Source organism: Chenopodium album, chromosome 13 (genome assembly GCF_948465745.1).
Source record: "Chenopodium album chromosome 13, dcCheAlbu1.1, whole genome shotgun sequence".
NCBI classification, from domain to species: domain Eukaryota; kingdom Viridiplantae; phylum Streptophyta; class Magnoliopsida; order Caryophyllales; family Amaranthaceae; genus Chenopodium; species Chenopodium album.
Genome location: NC_137846.1, coordinates 2115469 through 2130277, shown reverse-complemented (window position 1 = coordinate 2130277; position 14809 = coordinate 2115469). Strand labels below are relative to the sequence as shown.

Below are 14809 nucleotides of genomic sequence, written 5' to 3'. Positions count from 1 at the left end.
GGTGCATTTTTTTAAACCTTAGGGGTATACGGAACAATTTCCCTTATAACAATTGTCAATTGCTTTACTTTTTTTTTGGGGGGGGGGGGGGGGGAAGGGACTTTCAATTGTTATACTATTCTTAGGGATTAATAATTCTTTAATAATCCCGTCAAAAAAGAAAAAGAATTCTTTAATAATGACTTATACTATTCTTAGGGATTAATAATTCTTTAATAATCTCGTCAAAAAAGAAAAAGAATTCTTTAATAATGACAACAATTAGAGTTGCACGTTATCTATTATACAATTTTAATCATCAATATGTTTGTTAATCTCCATTAATAAAATGATAATACATTCTTTCAAAAACTAAAAATCATATTACTCTGTAATAGTTTGAAAACATAGATGAAGACTTGAGACTAACTAACAAATGCTTTTTAATTTTTACTACTAAGATGAAAAAAATTGTAGTCAAAGTTGTTAGAAAATTGAAACGAGGTATATATATTCAGTCCAACTAATACTAAAATTTCTAACAGCCCAAGCCCATCAAAATGCCCCCATCACCCTCAGCCTTTAGGCTTAGTATTTAAATTTATAAGTACGATGAAGGGGTTTGACTTATGAGTTTCAAGTGAGAAACATAATTCAATGAATAACTTTCGTATACATTCGGTGCACAGCAATTTACTGTATATTGGGGGTCATTTTTTATCAAATTTAGAATCACTTTTACAATTTTTTGACTAACTATTATCAATAAAGCATAAATATTTCGTAATATTTATTTATGTCAGAGTAACTTTTATCCATATTAGGGTAACTTCTGCTCATTTTAGGAGTAACTTTATAACGAATTTATTGTATATCCAATTAATTTAAAAGTTTGTCTAATTCAATTTTGCAATTTTTTGTTGTTTAAGTTCGCATTTTAAAAGTTTGTCTAATTCAATTTTGCAATTTTTTGTTGTTAAAAAGACTCCGTAGTCAATTACTTCAAATCACCCTTTTCAAAATGGTTACTTAAACATACGTAGTATAAGTCATTAACACCTCCCTTAAACTCAATTTATTATACATTTAAGTAAGAAATGTTAAAAGTTTACCAAAAGATGGTATTATTGAATAAAGTGGTCAAAAGTTATTAATTGAATTGAAAAGCCTGAATCATAGAAAATCAACAATGAAGAAAGCAAACCAACATTATACAGAAAGTGACGAAGAGGAATTTACACAGATGATCATAGAATATTGAGCTTGAGAAAGAGAGGCCATGAGATTGATAACCTGTCCTATATTTACACAATACAAACCCAGAACAAATTCACTATCCTTACCAAAATATTACACTTGTGCTATACTAATAAGAATTGGATGGAAAGAACACCTTATCAACTGCTGCACAAGACCCTGAAAGCCGCCCTTATACTACCATATATATACTGAATACATATGGACCGAACCCAATGAATTCTACATCTTTGTACAAAAGGCCTATACTTATATTATGTAAATATATATAATATGCACACATTATATGTATAAGGCAAAGCAACCTTTCTTTTTTTTTTGTTACGTATCAACAGTCTCAGGTGACGAGTATGTGGCTGCAAGAAGAGCAGCTCCGATGCCTGACCCATCTTCAGTTACCTTCAGAATTACGTAAGGGGCGAGTTCCTCACCCAAAATCTCAGCCACGGCATCATTCAAGTACTCTCTGAACATTCTGTAATTTGAATATAGGCCGCCTTCAACTGCAACCACTGTTCTCCTTAATCTATTGCTGCTGCTTGGACCTTTGGCTCTGCTGCTAGCAACCCCACCACTCCCATCTCGACCAATTTTCTTTAGTATCCCAACAATACCAGCAGCTGCAAGGCGGGCTGCCCGGCGGGTTACCACGTCACATATGTTCACAACGAGTTTCCGGACTTTTAAAGGCACATCTCGAATCTGAGGAGAGGGAAAATTAGATAGACAAGTGATGTAAGAATTAAATTTACAAAATTCAGTTGGGAAATTAGCTGTAGTATACAGTCAGAAGGACATACCCCAAGAACCTCATCCAAAATTCTTGCTACTTCTTCCAGGCCAGGAGACTCATCTTCATGCATTGTCGACATCAAAGGCGTCCTGAGATGATTTTCTTTGTGAGATAATGTTACAAGTACTAATACATGGACAAATATGCATCAATGCAGCAGCTTACAGAGTGGTTTAAATCAAATATAAAATTGACATCATTGTTTTGTAGGGGCTATTTTGCCTTAAAAAATTGTTTCCAACATTGTGATCAAGGAAGCTAGCCAAATTTAGAGAGCGAAAATCTACGCGGATTTATGAAATCTGGATCTTGGCACTTGCCAGTAAGCAGATGCCGTAAATATTTTTTGGCACTTCTTTAACACAAAATCAAAGTTGAAACGAATATTATGCCAATAAGAGAAGAGCGGGGAGGGGGTATAACAAAAGGCAGCATAAAAGCCATTCAAAAGTCACCAGTAGGATAATACCTCAAGATGAAAGCTTTGCATAAGTTTGAAGAAATAGGTCCAAATACATCAGACTCCTTTGACATCCTCAATATAACTCTTCTCACAATCTCACCCAGATACATTCCAGATATCATTTTCTCAAAACCCTGCAGCAAGAAAACACTTTTGTTCAATTATTCCTTCATGATCTGTTCTTATGCTGGAAGAGAGTGTAAAAAACTCCTTGAGAGTCAATTTCATGATGGTGATCAAGCCAACCTGATCATTGGGATTAGGGCTCTCTGCATCTAACTCGATGTCGTAAGAAGTTCTTGGTAAATGGGACGACCAAAAGTTACCCCACTCCATATTAACAACCTGATCAATACAAGACGTATACCATAAGTACATAATAATTTACAACGTTTATCAGAATAGGTGCTAGCCAAAAATGGTTGAAGAAAGATACCATGCCTCCTGAAGATGTTGGAAAACCTTGAGACTTTATGATAGCATCTGCCCGCTCAAAATAACAGGCATTTGTTCCAGTCCCGATGATCACTGCAGCAACAGTGTCCTCATCATTATAATGTCCAAGTGCCAAAGTTCCCACAGTATCATTTACCTGCTTAACAACAAATTAAAATTATACTCTTCAATCAGAGACTACAATGCATGGCAGTCCATGTCCATCAACACTTAACAGACTGCACAGGCAAGGAAAGAACTACAACTATCTCCTATTTTGAGGAATGTGCTAGACAGTATATCAAGCATGTAATTGTTTACTTTTGGATTGTAAATTTAAAACATCATCACTGAAGCATATGGTGTGAAAGTTGAAGACCTATATTCTAAATGATAAGTAGCTTTGATAATTAAAGACTGACCACAAAGAACTCCAACAAACACCACAGACAAATACATTAGCCATAAAAGATAAGCTTACCAAGGCTGCAATATGCATATCTAAGCCCTGTCTAGACATTGCTTGATGCAAGAATTCACAGACATCATTCCCAACCTGAGATGAAACAAACAATTACAAACAGTAAGAAAAATCAGAGAAAATCTTCATTAACCATAAAAAAAAATAAAAAAAAAAGGTACAAAAAGGGAAAGATATCCATTTTTTACGACCAAACTTTAAGCTTTTACATTTACATTATAGTTACCAAGGTGGCAAAATATGGTAAGATTTGATACATAAAAACGGGGGGGGGGGGGGGGGGGGGGGGGGGGGGGGGGGGGGGGGCTCCTTATATTAAAATGTTTACATGATTCCACTAAGTAAAGCATCTATCAATCCATCTATAAAAAAAATCTGGCTGTAACAAAATCAAACAATGAGCGATCGATCACACACTGAGCACTGACCATGTCTTGAATGGAAAATCCTTTCGTCCATTTCATCAAAATTCCAGAGGAGACTGATGTTTGCTTCACAGGAAAAGAAAAGGTAAAACCAAGTTCCCTTCTTGGGGCTGGAGAAATGTCTGAATCCTTGTCATTCTCTTGGTCGAAAAATTCCTTTAGAGATGTCGCTATGAAATCAAACAGGTCCTGCAATGAAAACAATCCAATTTTCTAAATACGGCTGAACATTAAAAAACAAATCACATAAGACAATACAAAGAAAGAAAGTGAGCAACCTCACTAGAGCTAGTCATTAAATGCTCAGGGATTGGCTTCCTTTCAACATCTTGTCTAACGATACCGGATCTTCGTCCTCCTAGCTGAACCCGCAAGACCCTAAAATTAGTACCTCCAAGATCTAGTGCATAATATATTCCCTTCTCACTCCTAAGGAAAAAATTGCTAGTAATCAATTGAGTGTATAAGACAGAAACAAAAAGACAATTACAGGTATACACTTTTTGTCCAAGTAGTATGCAGCCACTCAGCCAGTAATCGGGCATTGTAAACAAAATAAAAATCTACAAGGTCCACAACCATTTACCTTCATGAAGGTATCACATCTAAATATCTAATTAACAAAACATTACAGTAAGAAAAAACTTGAGTGTGAAAAACAGCACAACTATTCACTGTATTCAGGACAATATGACTCCAAGAATGCCAATATTGCCCTTTTACAATGGTGAGGTCCACATTCAATGGCAACAGGCTGTCAACTGTGCCAGCTGCATAGATAAAAACCCACACATTCAACAGAAATATGACTGCTACCGTCCCCCACAACTGCGCACTGAAACTAAAAACCAAAAAGTATACCAATAAAAAATGGCTATCAAGCTCATTAACAATGCTCTAAAGTCTAAACATATGATGATGATTCAATGCTCTAAACACAACGGCCAACACATTGCTATTTGCATAGCTCATTCCACAAAGAACCAAACGATATAATTATTTAAAAATACTCATTAAGCACGCTTATGAACAAACTTGGCCATAGCCTATGCCGCCAGCTCAGAGCAAGCAGCAATTAAAATATGAAACTTTACTTCAATGGTTCAACAAAAGCATTTGGTTTGATAAATCCAACTACAAACACGGCTTTAAAATCGGGTTTTGGAAAATATAATATGACACATTGCCACATTACATGTTCACACATTGTAACAATCAACATTAGCTAGAACAAGCTAGAAATCTGCCAAAGTATCGTCCCAATAGTATCAACCATGAGGAAATACGAATAGTAAAAAGGGCCACAGATAGTACATTATAACTCAGAGAACAAACAGAATACATCACATTTTGGAAATTTCTTTTCACCCATTTTTATAACAATTATAGTTGGACTTCACCAACCCCATATACATCATAAAGTAACTACATTGCCCAGGTGCTAAAATCTAACTAATTTAGATCAAACACCCACATTACCAATATTCAATGTTCATAACAAGTCAAAACTTGTTACCTAAAAAAAAATGAAAAAGTTTGGCAATGTGAACAACAAATTAAAGCATAAACATCCAAAAATTCATAATGCCATCAACCAACCCAATTAATCATCAAATTACCTTGAAAAAAAACTTTTATAACCCCCAACAAAATTCAATCTCTTTCCCACATTCCCAATCAAGAATCCAAACAAACAATCAAATTTATCGACAACCCTTTTAAAATAGATAAAATTAACAACACATTTCATCAAACAAAAAAACAAAGATTGAAATCAAAAATGTATGATTGATACCCAATGGGAAGTTTATCAACAAAAGTGAGCAACATTTTGAGCTTAGAGCCACCTTCAGAGGCTAAACCAGCATGCATCTCAACAGCCATAGCATCAACAACTTGCTTCAATCTACTAACAGGGGTCCCACAAGCTTCTTCTAATTCTTTCAAAACACCAACAACTCTCTTCCATTTTCTCCGACTTCTTACCCTTTGTCCGACCACCGCCGCCGCCACCGCACACGTCACCACCGCTATTCCCACCGCTATACTAAACCCCACTTTTCCCATCCCTCTCTTTCTCTCTCCTCTTTATTTATATACTTGTATTTTCCTTTTTTTATTTACTTAAACCCCGATAACAAGAACAACCCCTTCTTCCGCATTTTGCCACCTCCCAGAAGGCTCAAACGACGTCGTTCTTGAAGTGGGTCGATCTGAAACTCGCCGTTTTGAAGTGGATGTGAGTAAGTTTGGTCAGGTTATGCCGTTAAAAGGCGGTTTTCCGGCGATGTACACCACCTGCTCGACGAAATGTTCAAGAGAGAGAAAATGAAAATAAAATTAGAGAGAGAAAGAGAAGGGGAAAAAAGGAGAGCGAAGGGGGGACTGGGGTTTCTCTAAGTAGTGTTGGAAAGCGAACCGATAGTTACTTATACTCGTTGTGAAATGACGATTTTGCCCTTTTTTAATCTTGCTAAATACAAGTAATTTTTATTTGTTCTTTTTATTTTTTGGCGGGGGTCAAACTACGAGTGATTGAAGAATGTATAATTGTACTCTGTATAGTACTAGTAGTCCTCGTTTACTTTTTTTTTTTGAAACACTCGTTTACTTATATTTAAATTAGTACTGTACGTTGTACAAAGTAGGTAATAATTAAGGGGCGTTTGGTTTGGGCATTCTTATAAGGGTTCTTGACCGTTCAACTTATACTTCGTATTAACTAATTTTATGTAATGTAAATAAAATAAGACTATACAATATAAATTCATGTAAAGTCAAATAGAATAGGTTTCTTAAAAAATTAAAAAAAAGTAATATGAATTAAATTTTTTTTAAAATTAAAAACAAACTGAATATTTTTTTTAGGGCAAAATAAATTGAATATTCACCGTAGTTTATTGATATTTTCTTTTTTTACACATAGTTTATTGTTAGATAATTAATTTGCTAGCATGAATTAATACATACTATATATGTAGTACTCCGTATAATATATTTTTCTTAATATCTTTAATTGAATTACATATTATATTTCCCTTTGGATTTACTACTCCGTAGGAAACATACACTCCAATCAGTCCAAGGTTGAAGTAATACTTTTACAATATAAGAGTAATAAGATACAATCAATTGAATTGTAAATTCAAGTTTCACGCGTACAAGTGTACAACAATTCGGAGTATAATATTTATGTATGATTTAAATGTATTTTAAATCTAAAATAAAATGGAAAGCTAAGATCTATTCTTTCAAATTCTTGTAAAATAAATCTGGTGGAGATATTGTGATGTATAATTTGGTGCATAATATTATTATAAGTTCGATTTGACTTACCTTTTTCTCTAGTGTTTTTCCATTCAAACTCTAATTAGCTATGTGCTTTAATAAGGACCTAAAAAGGGAGAAGTGGGTTTTTACAGATTTTGCCCTTGGCCATTGGAGAAGTTGGTGGGTTTTGGCTGTTGAACGAAGTATATGGGGACTTAATTTATTTTGACTCAATGATGTAGACTTTTTCTCATATGAGCAAAATTACAAACTTAAACGTGCTTTTTTTAATGGATTCGTTGCTACTATTTGTGGACTAATGGTCCTATTTTATTCTATTTAAAATGTCAAAAATGACCCTATTACGAGTCATACTAAGCTTAATTGCTTATTCTTTGTTGGAGTTGTTTAAATAGGGAGAACTTGGGTATGAAACTATGAATTAGTCAAACGTTTAAAGATGCTAATTTGTAGGAAAAGGGGGGGAATATGTTGAAGCACTTTGAAATAATTAGCAATTATAAGTCTTGTAAACATGTTAGAATGTTCAAAATAAAGATGGTTACATTCTCCAATTGGCATTTGATTCTATGTTGACAATTAGATTCTATGAGTACCACTTTATAGAATATATGTCTTAGATACTTATTAATAAACTGGTGTGCACATTTAACTACTATCCCATATCTTTATTCGTTAAGAATTTCCATGATTTTAAATTTGGGTTGTTGCTTTCACCGATCATTAATAAATCAGTTTCTTTAATAGGATATTGATGCTTTTCAAAGAGTTTCTTCTCGATGCATACATATTAGTGACGTGGAGTACGAGCTTGTGCTACTCACTAATTCCGGAAAAATAAGCTTAGATAAGTTGTATTAAGACTTAATTAGTTTAGATGTGTGAAAATCAGGTGAATGCCTCAATTTAGCAACACAATAAATAATATTTAAAATGCACATACTTCATATTTTAAAATTATACATCAAAACAAATTTAGCAAGAGAGTACACATTAGTGTATGATTTCGTTAAAATTCGGTGAATAATCATGGTCAATTAGCTTCATTTTAAATAGAGTATTGCAATCTAGACAAACACAATGTAAATTGAAACAAAAAATATTGATACTTATACGGCCTAAAATAGTTTCAATCATTCAATGTGAATATGTGATAGTATATTTTAAGGAAAGTATAGGAAGGAAAAAAAAAAGGGCATTATTGTCCAAGCCATGAAAAACCAAATAAGCACCTGGCTTGACCAAAGAAAGGCACTGATTTCAAATAATTAAGCATAAATATTATTCTTCCAATGTATTTCGTACTATTTCTTCTTTTTTCCAGAATTTGTTGAGAGGATCCAACTGGCATTGGCCCAATTTACAAGGACAAACCAGGTATTTCAAATTATTTATATATTTTTGTTAAAAAAAAGAAAAAAAAAAAGAGAGAAGAAATATTAAGACCATGTTTGGGTTGGGTAAATGCAAAGGGGAAAAAAGAGAGTGAGACAAAGGCGCGTCTACAGTTTTAGACAGTTGGAACGGCGACGTTTAGTAGCGTATTGGACTTTCAGCTGCCGTACTACCGCCAGCTGTCTCCCGCTATTTCCAGCTCAGCCCCACCTCTACAAATTTATTTATTTATTTTTTTTGGGAAAAAAAGCATAAAGCACCCCTACCAAAAAATAAAATTGATCCCTCTTCGAGTTCGATTCTCCATCATACGTTCTAAACATAGAAATATACACGTAGAATACTAAGGATTTATACGACTATATTAGTGTATTGTGTATATATACAATCGATGCTAGTTGTTGTACTCGTATTAATTATAAATCTCTTTATTTTCATTTATTCTTTATTTTCATTTACTCGACACACTTTAATCAGTATAATATTTAAGTATATTTAACTTCTTATTTTAGTGACTGCTTTGAGTTAACTAATATAGTATTATCAACTTTTTTTCTCATTTATTACTATGTATTGGCTAGGCCCCGTTCACTTTACCTTATTATTGTTGAACTTAAATTATTTTTACTGAACTTAAATTATTTTTGCTGAACTTAAATTAATTTTACTGAACTTAAATTATTTTTGCTAATAAGGCCCCGTTCGCTTCACCTTATTATTGCTGAACTAAAATTATTTTTACTAAAACAAAATTATATTTGCTGAACTTAAATTAATTTTACTGAACTTAAATTAATTTTGCTGAACTGAAATTATTTTTACTGATTTTCTATTATAATTCTTTTTTAAGATAACTGAATTTTACTGAAATGAACTTATTTTTACTGAACTGAAATTATTTTTACTAAACTGAAATTATTTTTAATTAATATTTTTTTTAAGGTGAAGTAAACAGGCCTAATTCTTCTTTAAAGTTATTAAATTTTACTGAGCTAAACTTATTTTTATCGAATTGAAATTATTTTTACTTAATATTATTTTTTTAATGAACAGGCTTGCACTCAAAAATTCTATTTAAAGGTGATGACATGAATGATTCTTAATGTCTAGATTCTCTAGAAGATGCATGATGTTACATTTACATATATTTTAGTTAATATTAGGACCACGTCTAGCATGCAATCGACCACAAAAGTACTTAATTAATAATAATACCTTTTTATCAAGGAAAAAATAATAATACTCTTAATACGAGTACTACTGTACTAGTATACAACTTTATAGTATACTAATGTTGTTCCTATGATTAACAAGCTGGCAATTTCTGTTGCACCCTCTACTTGTTAATTATGTATTCGTGTACGAAGTATTAATTAATTGAGAGCTAATAACGATATGATGTATACACTATACAGTTAATATAGCTTTTGACTAATTTTTTAATCATCTGATAGCAGTTGAACATCAGGAATATTCTGCTTAAATACCCTATAAACCGCCCATAATCACGTACTTATCAATTATTAATTTATTAATTACTCGTATTAATGTTATATTACTATAAGTATGTTATGGACTGTAACGGAATAATTAATTTATAATGTTTTAAAAAAATTTAATAATAATTAATTTATAATGCAACTACCAATCTTTTGTTTGACTTGAATTGACCAAGCCATAAGGCCTCACATAACAATACATCACACCTCATCACTTAGCTTGTGCAATTGTATTTTTGTATAGTCTTGCCTTTACTAATACATGTGCTCATATTTGATTTTGATAATCCTTAATTAAAAGTTTTAATCACGAAGCATGAATGTCTTACCTGATTAAAGTACAATACAGTCCTTGAAGTGTAATGCCTAAGGTGTTGCATCAAATCTCATCTACATTTTTTATATGTCATTTATAACTTTTCCAAAAGAAAGAAGTTGTTTAACCTACCTTTTTATAAGAGTTATCCGAGCCATTCTTACAATAAGCTAGTAATTCAATGTTTGGTAAATTAAAATTAACAATTTTAAAACATCTGGTGCGATCATATGGTCAAACCAGCAATCAGTAAAAACCAGTTAAATCAACCAATTTAAAACTAATTACCAAACAGTGTCATAGTATAATGCAAAATATTACATACTTTATAATACTATAATTAATTTCAAACGCAGAGAGTTATTATAGAATAATACAAAGTACTCCGTAAAAGGCAGAAGATCGAGGCGGCAAAGGGATTATTATACGTGCAAAGCATGAAACAACACATAGTATATATGTATGTAAACCTGTGCGGTTGTGCACTTGTGCATGTTTCATGTTTGCATGTACTTGCTGCTTCGTTGACTGATCAATTCTATAATTAAGGAAGCTTCTGAATTTTGGACACCAGGAAGTTACAAAATTTTAAAAATACTTTATCCTTGTAACAAAAAAAGAAAACAAATAAAATAAAATTGAGCATAGTCTTAGACTCATAGGTTTTACATATTTATTAAATTACGTAAATTAGAAAAATATAGGTGATTATTTAATTATTACTCTGTTGGTGAAAGAAAAGGGACAAAGAGGCAGAGAATGTGATTATGTGAATATGGACGACTATGTCAATTTGTCAATGCACCGACGACCATTCTTATTGAAGTTATTACTCTGGTCTCCCCTCATGCTATGACTAAGTGAAACTAACAATTTTTCTAAACTACTTCTACCAGTTCCGGACCAACGATTTTGATTATTTCTAATTAACTTTATGTTGGATTGTAAATGATACGAGTATTTTTTGAATTTGGTGAGTTAAACTTTTATTTGACTTTTCTCATGTTACTTTTTATGGTACTACCTTATAACAAATAAATAATCCGTATTAAGAAATGATGTATTAGTGGGTTGGAGTTGTGGAAATATTAGATTAGGAAGGATAGTCGTAGGGATTTGATTCGGAGACTTAAAATAACGGTGATTTAATATTAACTGATAATAATCTGATATGATAATCACTTTTAACTAAACAGGCGTGGTGTATATATGTTTCAATTCATATATGCAACATGCAGGCAACCTAATAAACTAACTACAAAAGTAACTTTTGTATATTGTATATTTGTATATATGAGTACTTTGAAAACATGTATTAAAAAAAGAAAAAAAAGAAAAGATGTAAATTAATGTATATAGAACTAATAGAAGCATGCAATGAGAGAGCGCCGTTATTTCAAATTATCCTTAATTATTATGGAGGATTGGAGCACCTACTAAATATGATTACTATGCAAAGTAATATTTGTAAATTTCACAGCAAACACACATAATCATATGAACCTTTCGTTTGAAGATGTCTGCTAAATTGGATTGAAAATAACTCTAAGACTTACTTTGTTTCTTATACATCATACATATTATGTGTAGGGTAATTTTTTGTCCTCATTTCACCATGCCAAATTATTACTAGTAGAAATAAATACTTATATTACAAGTACATTTTTATATATTGCGCCTTCATCCATGTACATAGGGATATAGTTCATATATAAAATATGGCCTGCTTAAAGTCCAAACAATATGCTGTACATATAATCATCACTGCACAACAATTGTAATTAAATTGATGTTGGAATAGTAATCAAAATCATAAAACTGTAAAGTAATTGAAATAATTGGTTTTATAATGATGGAATTAGAAAATAAAAGTAATTAAATGAAAAAACATTGAATAATATTAGATTGGAGTCATTGTTAGACTTTGACTCCAAATTTAAAAAGCATGATGAAAAGGAAATAGAAAATTCATGTCATCTCTAAACTTATAAATTATTTATTATAAAAACAATATAGCTCATAAAATATATGGAGTATTTCATATATTGTATAGTAAATTCGATCAACAGACGTCTAGCTTATTGATTGCCCTCGTATAATAATCAAATCTTCAACTACACTCCATGAATTCACATTTATACTAGCCTGCCAAAAAAAAAAAAAAAAAAAATTGAGAAACCATCCAAGGCATTCACTATACTTAGGTTAGGTGCATGTACTGATCATGTACGAAATGTACATGTCTAAAAAAATAAAATAAAACAGAGCTAGAATTGAAGCATGTAATAAAATTATTCTTGAATATTAATACGTCGAATTGAAGCATGGAACTTTGTTTTTCATTACATGGTCAATTAAATAAAAAAGGCCATATATTATTGCAGTACGAAATTTTAATTGACCTTTTGGAATTCATATGAGAAGGAGAGGGACATACCATGTAATTGTCCCATCAAAGTTCATGTCCCTTGTCCATCGTTTTCTCAATGGTGGGGAACCAAAAGGGGAGGAACAAAAGCGACACTATACCTACAGACTAATAAAATAAATGAGTTATAATTCAATTTCAAGTTCAACGAGATTTTTTATATGGAGTATATACTAAAATTTAGTGATCATATTTGAAATAACTTCTATACCTTATAAAATGCGGAGTAATAATTTTTCATGCATAAGTGCTTGAGTGAATGTTCAACATGAATATTTTTAAATTGATCGAAATTAAAGATAGTGTTTTAATAAAACCTTTTTGACGTATTATAGAGATATTAGATAGGAAGGTTTTTAAAAGAAAAAAATTTAGGACAAAAATCCAAATTAAACCTTCTTGATCTTATGTAATAGCATTAGTAGTAAAGCAATAGTAGTCAAATGATGTTGTGCCTCTTGGAACTTTTCAATGACCCAAGGGACAGCAATACGACAATGCGGCTCTTATGTTTGTGTTTAGACTAACTACAAACACACTTAACACAATTCTCTTTTCTATCCTAATGAAAAGAGAAAATTGAGGTTGCATAATATATAATTGATTTATATATGCATCAATTAGAGTTCTGGATCTATCAACTACTTGTATGTTTTTTCGGTTCATAACTTTTTTTTAATTATATTTTTTTAATGGTGTTTGGATCAGGAGGACAGGGAAGCTATAATCACATGAACTATTATGTAGAATTACAAAGTTAATCAAGTATATATTTAAATTAGTTATTACTAATCTTCTACATGCTATCAACCAAATTTTCAAAAATTATGTACAAATTCAAATGTAGTGAGTATATAAAAACAGATGAAGTGAGTCATAAATTATACTGTAGTCTGTAGAGTATAAAAAATCAGATTGGTTTGCTATAAATTTATATTGATCGGAATACCTTAAATTATGGAGTAGTATGGTTTTGACTTTTTTGAAACTTTTTAACAAATTTATTTAATTGATATTGAAAATAAAAAAACTTTATCTTAAATTCTTAACCATATAATATTAAAATATTTTGACTTGGCAAAAGCATGAACATTAAGGAAAATGATAGGATAGAAAGTAAACTAAAAAGAATCTCCATTAAATTTGGTAATAATGCCTTTAAATTACAAGTTGACTATTCACCTTGTCAACTTTATTGTATTACGTATTTCTTTATAATATTTTCTCCCTCCATTTAACTAAAAGGTGACGATGACAGCTAATTTGCATGACATGCGCAAAGTACACGTAGTGCGTAACTAAATTGAGTGATGTCTAAATAGCGTTTTCAATCAAACCTCTCATTTAGACTTTTTGGCATGTAAAGTACGTTTTAGTTATTGATCAATTTAGAGTTAAATTCATTTTAGTTTTAATTTGTGATCAAAAGTTTAATGAGTAGTTGAAGTCAATTCAAAATTTCCAACGTTCGTTTAATAAGTACTCTTTGTTTTTGGGGTGCAATCATATTATAGCTTTTGGATTATATACTCATATTACTGTGATCATTGGTCTTAGCTTGCTAATCAATTTTAATGGTGGTTGTATATTTGCTGGTTTGATTAATTCAATTGTCATTGTTATATTAGTGCGATCACTCTATCGTACTCGTATCAAATTAAATTTTTAAGTTATGACTGTAATTGTATTTATGTGTTTAAGTGTATGTCAGGACGTTAGATAAATCCGATTATTAATATATTATACTTTATTTAAAGCTTCGGGACACTCTTGCCATCTTGACACTAGCTTAAAATATAAGTAGTCATCAACTCGTCATTTTATTAGCTAAAGTTTTATTTGATTGAACGATTTAATTTATTTCGTCAGAAATGAAATTACTTTGTATTATTTAAAGTATGAAAACATTTCATGGAGTAGTGACTATCTTATACATACGGAACATATTATTATATGAATATGCATGTGTAAAAAAATATCATTTCTGTAGCAAAACTTATTCAATTTAAAACTTATATTGATATCTTTTGTCCAAAATTAGTTAATG

General features: G+C 31.3%; 1 protein-coding gene across 1 annotated transcript; it reads right to left on the bottom strand.

The window, feature by feature from the left end:
* Positions 1–1465: 1465 nt before the first annotated feature.
* LOC145575915 (hexokinase-3-like) lies at positions 1466–6156 on the bottom strand. The gene is made up of 9 exons (XM_081633704.1): positions 5629–6156; positions 4112–4262; positions 3837–4022; positions 3409–3483; positions 2929–3084; positions 2739–2837; positions 2499–2626; positions 2037–2118; positions 1466–1938 (listed from the first exon to the last, which is right to left on the bottom strand). Exons 1-9 carry the CDS (start codon positions 5898–5900, stop codon positions 1558–1560), a joined length of 1530 nt encoding a protein of 509 aa, XP_081489830.1. The 5' UTR covers positions 5901–6156; the 3' UTR covers positions 1466–1557.
* Between the last annotated feature and the right edge of the window lie 8653 nt (positions 6157–14809).

Coding starts and splice junctions, on each gene's coding strand:
- LOC145575915 (XM_081633704.1), bottom strand. CDS start 5,900: ATGGGAAAAGTGGGGTTTAGTATAGCGGTGGGAATAGCGGTGGTGACG. Junction 4,023..4,111: donor TAATGACTAGCTCTAGTGAG/GTTGCTCACTTT, acceptor TTTTCATTGCAG/GACCTGTTTGATTTCATAGC. Junction 3,085..3,408: donor ATATGCATATTGCAGCCTTG/GTAAGCTTATCT, acceptor GTTGTTAAGCAG/GTAAATGATACTGTGGGAAC.